The 12,786-nt window shown below is 36.2% G+C and overlaps 1 protein-coding gene across 17 annotated transcripts in view; it reads right to left on the bottom strand.

The window, feature by feature from the left end:
• The window catches only part of LOC128682010 (segmentation protein cap'n'collar-like), a 111,218-nt gene that overhangs the window by 67,065 nt on the left and 31,367 nt on the right, over positions 1-12,786 (bottom strand). For all 17 annotated transcript variants that reach the window (XM_053766452.1, XM_053766450.1, XM_053766440.1 and 14 more), the window contains exons 4-5: positions 12,433-12,568; positions 11,558-11,605 (exon numbers count right to left, since the gene is read on the bottom strand). In XM_053766452.1, coding sequence (XP_053622427.1) covers positions 11,558-11,605; positions 12,433-12,568 — 184 coding nt within the window. The remainder of the gene's footprint in view (positions 1-11,557; positions 11,606-12,432; positions 12,569-12,786) is intronic.

Here is a 12,786-nt window from a genome sequence, read left to right as displayed (position 1 = left end):
GTTATGAAAAACTAACTCAACGACGCTATATCCTATAATATAGATAAACAAAACCCAGGTCAATTTGAAAAATATCATTTTCCATCTTGCCCTGACCGGGAATCGAAACCGGGACTTACAGTGTAGAAGTCCGACTATGACCATTAGGCCACAGAGGTCGTCAACGTATTGGACACAAGGCTCTGATACCTGGTTAATTTTTAAAACCGCTTCGCGCGCATCTCCATACATTTTGTAAATAGGGTTTTCATTACGATTCTATTCGGATAGAAGAACTTAATTTGCGGCTTCGGATCGAAGATCATTTTAATATCGAATACGTTCAATTATCAGTTAAACCCAAAAATATTCTGCTCGTTTTCCCCCACCAAGCTAAACTGATTATTTTATACACAAAATAATAACAAAAAGAGAAAACATAACACGATTCTTGTAGAATAATTATAAGCCCATCTGGCATGATAGGGACTAACAAGCAGTGGTCGTTCCGAAATGCCAGTGGAGCTTTTAAAGAAATTACACTATTATGTAAAATTTGATGTGAAAAAGTGCCTTGTGAAGGTCAAATTTTTCAAAAATTGATATGATTCGACAAGCGCGTGTTGGAATTAACCAGGTCAATCAATCACAGAGGAACACAGTGTTCCTTTCGGAGCGGATCGATTGCGACTACCTTGGTTAAACAGTTTATAATCAGATCAAAACATAACGGTTTCGAGCTCCGGGAAAGTATGATTGATATGATAAAAAACACATTATTGCACCAAAAACAAGATACATTTTTGAACAACTTGAGAAACTATTGTAGATCTTATCGCTAGTGGAACCCCTTTCAGGCTGCCTTGAGGAAAAGAGATATCCTAGGATAATTTCTGATCATCATCATGATCTACAGCCGTCCGTGCCCCACTGCTGGGCACAGGCCTCCTTCCGTCTGCGACAACCATCTCTGTCCTGGGCCATCCCCATCCAGTTGTTGCCAGCAATTTCCTTTACATCGACCCATTTATGGCGACCTCGGTGGCGCAGTGGTATAAAGTACTTGCCTCTGAACAGAGAAGTCCCGTGTTCGATCCTCGGTCGGGTCATGATGGAAAATGATATTTTTCTGATTGGCCCGGGTCTTGGACGTTTATCTAATATATAGGTATGTATTTGTTATAAAATATAGTATCGTTGAGTTAGTATCCCATAACACAAGTCTCGAACTTACTTTGGGGCTAGCTCAATCTGTGTGATTTGTCCTTATATATTTATTTATTATCTACAGATGCTGGATGTCCAACGCTCCGTTTTCCAGTTCTGGGGTACTCAGATCTGATCCTATGCATCTACAATCAAATATCCAAAACAGGTTGAACGACCTACATACAAACGCTATGGCGCTGACACGTCACCGTGACTCGCGTGGTGAAAGCTCGTTTATATAAGGCTAGCTGTTGGCCGCGACTCCGCCCGCGGTAGCCTATGTCTAACGTCGGCTCGTTAACTATATCTGTTCCAAATTTCATCAAATTCGGTCCAACGGTTTAGCCGTGAAAGCGTGATAAGATAAACTATCGCATTTATAATATTAGCAGGGAACAATGGATATCTATACGGTTATATTTGGGCATTGTCAAATTGTTGAAATAAATAAATAATAAAAATAATAAATAAATAAATAAATAAATCAGGACAAATCACACAGACTGAGCTAGCCCCAAAGTAAGTTCGAGACTAGTGTTATGGGATACTAACTCAACGATACTATATTTTATAACAAATACATATATAGATAAACAGCCAAGACCCGGGCCAATCAGAAAAAGATCATTTTCCATCATGACCCGACCGGGGATCGAACCCGGGACCTCTCGGTTCAGTGGCAAAAACTTCACCACTCGATTAATAGTAACAATAAACTGTAGAAGATCGAGAATCTAGCACATATATTTTAGCTTAAAAAACCCTCAAAAATGTGTTGTACATTTTTTTCGAAGAATTCGATACCCATTCAATGAAAATCACTATTCTCCTTTTCAAAACTATATTTAGAATTTCGAAAACAAAGCTGTCGGCGACCCATCCCAGTCCCGACATAGCTGCCGACATAACTGCTGATGGAAGATGAGTTGCAGCGTGCCGTGGCGTGCCGTCACCGTGACTAGTCTCTAAAAAAGGTAATAATCACACATGGAGTAAACATTGGGTTGGAGTAGCATATGGTGACTGAACTTCTGTGAGTGAACAGCAGTGCTTGCATTGTTGTGTTCCGGCTTGAAGGGCGTGTGATCACAGGGCACTGTGGCGAAAGATCCTAGGACACAAAGTTGGCAACGCATTTTATTTTATTGAACTTAGCGCGCTTTTTCGGAAAACTGCAATTTGAGCATGACTGCTCGAATCCAAGTTTAGCGTAACTCGTGAACTCTTATAAAACTCAATTTGCTCCAGAACGCAGCGGTTTCATAAAATTTTAAATGACGCTTGGTATATCATATTTAGATGTTAGGGACTTCTGTGTTTTGATCAATTACGTAAATTAAAATGTTTAATTTAAAAAGCTACATTTTGTCAACGACGTAACAACGATTCGTTAAATTTTAAGTATAACATAAAAATATTTTAACCTTACCTGAAACGTAGAATCGCATTTTTAGAGAAACTATAACAGATTTAATGGGTGGGTAACCCACTAAACTGTAAAATGTGTTACAGCTAAACCACGAAGTGACTAATAAAATAATTATAATTCATTAATTGTTAAACTAAAATGTTAAGTAAAAAAAATAATAATTTTCTGATTATCAATTACACAACCAACATTGAGGTAAAAAAAATATTTCTTTTCTGAAATGCACTCTCGTATCTCATTTTCGAACCAGACATAATAATAATAATAAGGAGCTTGTAAATCGATCGCTCAGACTGATTACAAACATCGTCATGATCAAGTCGCATCAATAGTTCATCAATATCTAGCTCACAAATACCGTTTCACACCAAATATCCCATCCCATCCCATACTATAAATATACCCCCACTGCAGTATCAGAAAACAGTGACATTAAAATTTATTGGGATAGGACTATCACAACTGACAAAACTATTCACTTCAACAGACCCGACATTACTGTACACGATAAAATTCATAAAAAAGTTTACCTCATAGACATTGCAGTACCCAATACTCACAATCTACAGACAACTATCTCTGAAAAGTTAAGTAAATATCAAGACCTAGCAATCGAAATCAAAACTCAGCGGAAAGCCCAAACTGTTCACATTATACCTATAGTATTGTCTTCAACTGGCATCATACCAACATCATTGAAACACAGCTTGAACACCTTAGACATACCAGATTATACACTCTCCTTGATCCAGAAGGCGGTAATACTAAACACATGCCGAATCACGCGTAATTTCCTAACTTCGTCTACCCTCACGTCTACCTTCAGCATATAAAACTTTTCCCTCTTACGCTTGGCTTCGGCCCGCGTATGAGGCGTATACCCGTTTTTATTTTTTATTTTTATTTAATAAAAAAAAAAGGAGAAAACATTTATAAAAGTATAATAATAATAATAATAAACATAACCACTAGAAAGTTATAATAACTGATAATCCGCTGGGACTGCGCGAAAAAAAGCGTTTAAGCGAATTGGCAGCCCCGTATTTTGGACCGAGACTAATTTGTGAAGTCCCGTCGTTGTAAAGCAGGTTTAGCAAAAAGCCTTTTGAAGTGTCGATGAGGGAAAAAAGTTTTCGTTACTGCTGTTTTAACTGTCTTTTGTGACAATTAGTTTGCGTAGTACCCACCTTTAGTAAGTGTTTCAGTAATTGTATTACTTTTAGTAAGTGTTTTAGTAATTGTATTACCTTTAGTAAGAGTTTTGTGTAGTAGTAATAATGTTTTGAAGTGTTTTTAAGTCCCGTTAATATAATATTTGTAGGGTTTTAAGTAATTGTAATTTTAGATTTTTCTTCATTGTTTTAATTTATGACTGGCTTTTGTCCGCGGCTTCGTTCGTGCGTTCGCTCATAACTTATTATTGACAATATCTCGGTTTCTATGCAATGGATGGAAATGCAATCTATACCAGACAGCTAAAAGACACCTGATAATTATTTTTCTTTAATATCTTCTATGTACAGATAGTTTTTACGTGATTCGCAAGCAAAAATTATAAAAAACATTTTTTAGCTAAAAGACACCTGATAATTATTTTTCTTTAATATCTTCTATGTACAGACATACCAACTTACAGTTTTATTATATGTATAGATTTATTATATGTCCCGGGGCTTCGCTTCGAGTACATCGGGATAAAAGTAACCTATGTGCCTCAGAAGAAATGTAGCTTCCAACTGATGAAAGAATTTTGGAACTCAGTTAAGTAGTTCCGAAGATAATCCCCTACACACAAACTTACAGACACTTTTTCTTTATAGTGTACAAGTGTAGATATGTAGGTACTGCGCTGGTCCGGCCACGTCGTGCGTAAACAGACAAGTTACGTAGGAAACATATGGCCATACGGTCCGGGCTGGACCTGGCCGAAAGGTAAACTCAAAAACTGCTGACGTCATAATTGTCAAGTGAATATGCTTATTTTGGTCTGAGTAATAAGGATTCTGAACACCAAGTGGAGAGGAAAAAACGTAGAAAAGCGGTACTTCGGGCTCTGACGCCGAGTGGCTGTGGAAGAAACCCGGAAAAACGGTTTTAAGATTTTTATCGAAACTAATTTTATTCTATTCAATTTTGTTGGTAAAAATTCATTTTGGTACTTAATACCATAATTTATAACCAAATTTAATTTAGTATACCGTTTACCAGGAAAACTGGTTCTAAAATCATACCAGACAGTTTTACACTTTATTCCTATCACTTTAAGTCGATTTTGCATTAAATATGTAATCTATTCTTGCGATCATTTTGAAACAAGCAATTATTCCAGAACACACGTTCTTTGAATTCAAATATAGAACTGTATTTTGTGTCGAAATTGCTTCAAAGCCTAGCTTATTGAAAATAGACTTTATTTTAACATACCAAGGTTGATAATCCTTTGTGTATTATATCATCCTTATAGCGTTTCGTGCGTGCGCTAGAAATTATTGATTAGCAGAGAAGCCAACCAATCAGAGGGCTTCTCAAAACAAGATGGCCGCTAAGGGTAGTCTCCCCTGATATATACGTCCATTTAATTTATTACGCATTGTATTCGTGCATTAATCTTTTTCTACTTTTATTAATGGTCCCTGTTTTAATGAAATGGTTTGCGGGTGATTTTCCGACGCCATTTTGTTTTTACCAAGATAGGTATTGATTTTCTTGGGCGTGGTTTTCTTTTTGTACAGAAGTTTTTGGAAAGTTATTGTTACAAAGACTTTAAAAACTCTATCATAAAAGCGTTTATCCGTTTATGTTAGGTTTTCAGCTTCTCTCTGCACATGTTCCTAGTCACCTATGACGCTGCGAAGCCCAAATATAATAACATTGAAATTTTCATCTTTTTTCTGTGATTTTACAACCGGTGGCCTGCCTAACGTCAACCCTCTTTGGGAATGATATTGTTGCCTACTAAGCGACTAAGGGATACAGTTACATCAGGTAACAAGCTTAATGTATCCTTTTTATGTTGATAAATGAAAAAAAAAATATTTAATTTAAAGTAAGTAATTATATTATTATCTAACAATATAAAAGCTAAATCTGTATTTTATAAATTAAAATATTATTTCAAATATCTAACTGTAATATAGTAGTTTTAATAAAAACATGTTTATATATAAAAATACATAGACAAAATACTATTTTCAGTTTTGACAATTACCAAATAATACTGAGTAAAAAGTTTTCTAATCACTATACCTATATTGCACCACAGTGCAACCTCTGTTTGGTCTATGGTCGACTGGTAGAGTAACTTTTGTACATTTATTTATTAGTTCAATAAAGTTTTTAATTACATATTTAATGATCAAATGATAGTGTCGCTACTGTATAATAAATTTGACAATAAATTATCCCGCGTTTAATTCGTGCGTCCACTCATAACTTACACGCCAACGTCTCGGGTTCTAAGCAACGTATCGCGATGAAACCTAAACAAGATTTTAAGTTAGACCATCCGCTATACAACTGAGAAAACCGTATCAAATTCCATTCAGTAGTTTTCACGTTTTGCGCGAACAAACATATCACATTTACAGTTTTATTATATGCAAATATAAATATAGATATATGGTAATAATATTTTGGTCGCCGCACCAGATTTTTCTGATTTTGAACGTCACAAACACGAGTTCCTAGTAACAAATAGCGTCTATGGACTTCCGTCGATCGTTCCTTGTCTATGGCAAGGCAAGTAGCCGGTGTTGAAACGCATAAGCACGATGATTAAACTGTTCGGGTGCGCGTAAATTTTTGTGATAAGTCATCACAGGATGAATAAGCTATTGTGGGAGGCTATTGAACTGATTAAGTATATAATTGGGTTCAAAATCCACTACTTAACTATAACCAAGTTTTTTTTATAATTATGAAAATATATTGTCGTCAGAGAGATCTTATGGCATTTAACGCCTGACATAAAACCCGCATTTACAGCAGTAAACGGTCGAGGAGTTCCTTCGTTTGAAGCCGATCCGAGTTGCACCATGGTCATGCCTATCATAACAATGCATTGTCATGGAAACTGGAGCGACGTGTGAAATTTCAACTCTGTAGGGCAACTAGAAGTAGGAGAAATCTAAATTGCAAGATTTGATTACAGACAACGGGACAGGCACTAAATAAAAGTAAAATGTCCCCTATTTCCTGTTCCCTGGTCAAATGAAACTCTATATTTCACATAAATTCCATTTAACAAATAATAATTATTCGTATGCTCTGAAGCTGTGGTGGTGTAATGGTTAAGACGCCGCCTGTGGACCGAAAGGTCCCAGGTTCGAATCCTACTCGTGCCACATGTGTTTATATACCAATCTGACTCGTGTACAGTAGTTTTCACCGACCACCACTTGCCGGTGACGGAAGACATCGTGAGGAAACCTGCACATTGGTTGAATATGAACTTTGTGTGTGAAATGGAGAAGGCAATGGCACACTAACCATTTCATAAATAGTGCCAAGAAAGATGTTACGCGTGTTTCATTCCACGTAATGACCTCGACCCTCAGCCATGAGGAATACGACTATGAAGTTGCTTTGTCTCATTCTGTCAATATCAAATATAGAAAAAATACAATTTAGGTTAAAGTATAATTAAGTACTTAAACTTTATTATGAACTAGCTGCCCGCCCTGGCTTCGCTCGAGAAATACAATAATAAATTAAACACTAAACCTTGCTCCGAGGTTACACTATCTATTTAAAAAGTCCACCTGGAAACTCGTAGCGTACTTTTAAAGATCTAAAAGCATACGTAATGACAGCCAGACAGCGGGAAACGACTTTGTTTTATTCTATGTAATGATAATTTTAGGCTTTAATATAGCCTTTATTTTATTTTTTGTAAAATCTAAATAAATAATTAGACTTTAAAAAGGTATAAAAATACGAAATATTTTCACCACGCTATTGACCGTTGGACACAGAAAACCCTTTAAACCAAGCAACTGACAACACACCGCTCACACTAGAGTGCACGGAGTAACACTGGCAGGAACCATGAATTGATTTTAATTCAACAATAAATATTATTAATGATCTGTTCCTTTGGGATTGAGACGTTTACATTAATCAAATATGACGTTGTATGGGGCTCCATACAAATCCTGCGCGCAGTTATATTGTTTGGTTTATGTCTGTGTTAGAATGGTGTTTGTATATAAGTAACTAGCGACCCGTCCACGCTTCGCTCATATAAAATCATAAACCTAACTAATATTATAAATGAAAAAGTAACTTCGTTTGTTACCTCGTCACGCTCTATCTACTCAACCAATCTTCTTGAAATTTTACATACATGTAGTTTAAAGGGTGGAGAAGGACATCGGGTACCTTCCATCCTGGAAATATAAGTGTTCTCGTGGGTAATACACGCGGGCGAAGCTGCGGATAAAAGCTAGTAAATTATTCACCAAAACCTATTTACTTAAGATTCCTAAGGAAATCACACTATCTATCTATCTATATAGGTACAGATAGGCAGCGGGAAGCGACTTTGTTTTATAAGTACTATGTAATAATGTGTATTTTGGGATACTATAGATTATAGCTATCAACGCAGAACGTACTATTGCTGGAACAAATGTCTGTCTATGCCGCCCCCGCCTCGCCCTGGCAGAAGGCAAACCCAAGAAATATTCTGGCTTGATGTCGTCAAGGTGACAATGGTCTGACAACTAGGGATGCCGACGACCGCGCCAAGTGGAGACCAAAATGAAAGGGAAACGAACCCTAGGGTCCGACGGAGAAAACGCTCTGATTAAAAAAAAGAGAGAGAGAGAGAGAGAGAGAGAGAGAGCAAATCGCAGGAAGTTTAAGCTTTTGTGTCACAAAGGTCGAAATTCAAATTTCGGAAAATATATCTTGTAAGGATGAAGCAGTGGTGAAAAAATCCCACGCTGGTTTAGACGCGATCGAATGCTAGGTACTTACGTTGAAGGCCTTTTGGAATAACCAATCATTTTTAAATACACTAAGAATTACATAAAATGTAACGTTTCAATAACCGAATTCGAAATTCGAAACGACAGATGCTATCATAAAGGCAATAAATGCACAACAAAAACTTCCAAATGCCGTCAAAGAACATACAGAAATACGTAATATCACCAATTCTAAAAAAAAATACCATAGACAAAACTCCGATGAAAAAAGACTCAAAGTATTAATCACAGAGAACACTGGCCGACGATGACTTGTGGAAAAGTCGAAAGAAAAAAAGGACAAGAGCGTTTGGCTTGAAAGTTTGGAATTCCGTAGCATATTTATTTTAAGAAAGAGTATTTTACAAGATAAAAAAAATAGTATTGAAATAACAAAATATGGTAATTTAGTATCAATTCAATGAAAATGATATATTTTGTTTGTTACGTGACATTTAAAAAGCTAAGGATATTCCTATATAATCTTAGTATAATTTCTATATAGTAAACTTAATTACCAAAACAAAAGTAGTAAAATACAAAAATACTTTTTAATAATCTCATAAAAGGTTCATCGTAAATCATACCAGCAGAACCCTGAAACGAACCATTCCTTTTTTGAAATTCGAACGCGGCTGTCACTCGCGACGATCGACCAACTTCGATAGACCTCTGAAAATATTCCCCAAGTCCTTACAACACGGAATTACCTGAAGAAAGGGTAGGGATAAGGTTCAATTTACATTGGTCATATTCGAACTCATTATTGTAGACGCCAGCCGAAAACGTGTCCTTCAAGAAATTTCGAAGATAATCGACTGATTATTGGATTTTTTCGGCTTTTGTTCGAGAACGTATTCGATTATAATTTAAAATTTATTTTTAAAATGCATAAAATTATTTCAATAGCAGCGTGCCAGTTACAATAATTTGAGACAATTTTTCCATTATTCATATAACCGATAACGTTCGTAAATTAGTATTTAGCGTTAAAATAAGATCGATATAAAAATATCATTTTCATATTTTTTTCGAAAATAATAAAAGAGACATTTATCTCGTAGCGGGACACTGCATACATAGATATAGTAGATATAGTTTTATATACCTAATCTGTGTCTACGCGTCTGCGCTGTGGGGATTAAGCTCGCGCCTGCGCCGTGCACTTTTTTATCGTGAACAAATATGTCGTCCACCTTTTTTGCTGTTACCTTTTAAATATATTTGTGCTCGTGAAATTACTAGCCATAAAATAAAATATTTGTCCAATACCTAAAATATTTATTTGTATTACTAAGACAAGATCACAACAGTTTGGTCCTTCGAGCCGGAGCTTCAATCTGAGAGAAACACATTCGTGTCATTCTCAAAAATATGTCAAAAATGGGTCTTATTTTATGTATGTTATAAAGCTTTCCCGAAAATTTCCAACGTATAGAAGCACAAATTTATAAAAATCTGATTCACTCGCTTGTTGCAAGTTTTACGAATGAGAAAAAAACTTGGGAAACATATTCGAAATAATCAATTTTTTGTCCCACTGTTCCCCTGGGACCCCCGTAGCTGTAATCATTCATATGATTCAGCTATTTTCGCCCCAAAGCAAGTTCGATCCAACTATTAAACATTTACCAACGGGAAGTTATGTTTAAATACACTTCTGTCTGACTGCAATTTTGCAATCGTGCAGTGAAATTAAGTATTAGCATAGGTAGTACGTGAGAACCAAGAAATATACCTGACATACAATGACTTCACACTCATCTGTTAAAAAAATATGTGTAATATGGATATGGATATATGTAATATGGTAAAGGAAGGAAAGATATTCGATAGAATATAACTATTAAAGTAAGTATATAAATTAAAATTCATTCTCCATTGTTTAATCAGATAATAAACAATATATTATAAGTATATATATAATTTTCATCTACTACCATGAGAAATATATTATTACAGATAACAAAAAAGAAAACACATAGAAGAAATTGATTTAAAAATAAAATGAAAATGACGAATGCTTGAAAAGTACCGAATTTTAAACTCCAATTTCAAAATATTTATTTCCAGCCAGCTTATCAACAAATGAAAAAGAATATATATTTGTATCAAGAGCAAACAATGCTCTCAACATTCTATTTTCAAGTGTGTGAAACCGAATCGTTTATATCCGGCCAGTATCAAGCTAATATTTTCCAAATAAATCGTTCTAAATTCAAACACACAAACGCAATAACACCAACAATACAATGGCACTTAAATCGATCCTGCGTAGGGTTGCCACGTAAATAAGGGTCGCACCCTACATATAGGGGAGAGTTGAAAAGCTGGATACGTTTCTTATCCGCTTATAAAATGGTATGCAGTGGAGCGAGAAATTTGAAAATATGTTCGGGCGCCATTTTGTTTTCTTTTGTTACGGAAAACTTTACTTTGTCCAATACAAAACTATTTTAGCAGTTACAACTCTCTCATACGAGCATTTTCCGGGTTATTTTCTCAGCCCTAAAACGTGGGAGTACAGAGTCCGGTTTTCTAACTTCCTCCTAACTTTCATCTTCGATTACCAGTTACAAGTAAACGTTAGTATATAACAAACTATCGGCCCGTCTCAGCTTCCCTCGGACAGAACGATAATCCCCAATCTCAATATTATAAATGCGAAAGTAAGTTTGTTACCTATTCACGCATTATCTACTGCACCGATTGTTATTAAATCTGGTACGCGGATAGAAAATAACCTGGAGTAACACATAGGGTAATTTTTATCTCAAATTCCCACGGGAGCGAAGTCCCGGGGCGCAGCTAGTAAATTATACCTAAACCTACCTCACGAATCATGTAATCTAATCACGAATATCTATTGGTTAAAAACGTTTCGTCCGATAGTAGGTATTTAAGTTTATCGCGTTCATACAGACAGACGCAAAATACTTTTTTATAATATACGTAAGCAATTTATACTCACCAGTCTCAGTATCGACCGTGTATGACAGTCCGGCCCACGGGTCGTCCTGCAAACAATTAACTTTATGAATTACACCAGCAGATCGCCTCGACTTCACTCGGATAAAACCATAATAAAAAGTAGCAAATGTCACTATAAGTTTCGCCCCTATCTCTGTGCCAAATTTCATCAAAATCCGCCCAGTAGTTTTTGAGTTTATTAATTGCAAACAAAAAAAAAATAAAACAAATTTAAATACCTAACTTGTGGAAAATGTATGGATCAGCTGATTTTGTTTTCGCGATTTCAAGGTTGCTTCCATACCGAAAAGTTGTTCAGCGCCATCGACCGAGCATTTAGACATAACAATGGCAATGTATAAGAAATACGGGCATTTTTTAAGAAGAGATGAAAATCACGTCACTCAAAGGGCATTGAAGATGGAAGTAAAGGGTTCCAGGAATAGAGGAAGACCTAAGAAGAAATGGATGGAGTGTGACAAGGATAGTATGAACAGGAAAGGAGTGTCAATGGATATGGCAAATGACAGAACGAAATGGAAGGAACTTACATACTGTGCCGACCCCACATGAGTGGGATAAGATCAAGAAGTATAAGAATATTAGGACAAATTAATCACACAGATTGAGCTAGCCCCAAAGTAAGTACGACACTTGTGTTATGGGATACTCAATCAACGATACTATATTATATAACATACATATATAGATAAACATCCAAGACCCGGGCCAATCAGAAAAAGATCATTTTCCATCATGAACCGACCTCGGATCGAACCCGGGACCTCTCGGTTCAGAGGCAAGCACTGTTACCACTGCGCCACCGAGATCGTCGTGAAATCACACAAAAATATATAATTAACCAAAAAGGGCTGACCTTGACATCAGGTCCCAGCAACGTGGCCTTGACCTTCTCGATGTTAGCGACTTCCTCTTGCTGCTTCTGTATCTTCTCCTCAGCCAACTTCAGCTCTTGGTCCACATCGTCCACCTTCCTCGCCTGAGGACCCTCCTGTGATCAGTTCTTACGTTATTCACTGTTACGATATACATCATCATCAAAATCAAATCATTTATTCAGAAATTAGGAATTCCCGGGCACTTATTCACGTAATATTCGGAAGTAGCTTTTGCCCTCGGCTTCGCCCGCGTGATTTCCTTTCAGTTAAATATTTAGACTCTTCAGCTAATATAACTTTGAACCCACTTTTTACCCTCTTAGAGGATGAA

The sequence above is a fragment of the Plodia interpunctella genome, chromosome 29 (genome assembly GCF_027563975.2).
Source record: "Plodia interpunctella isolate USDA-ARS_2022_Savannah chromosome 29, ilPloInte3.2, whole genome shotgun sequence".
NCBI classification, from domain to species: Eukaryota; Metazoa; Arthropoda; class Insecta; order Lepidoptera; family Pyralidae; genus Plodia; species Plodia interpunctella.
The sequence above is the reverse complement of the archived record's forward strand: the minus strand, read 5'-3'. Positions and strand labels throughout refer to the sequence as shown.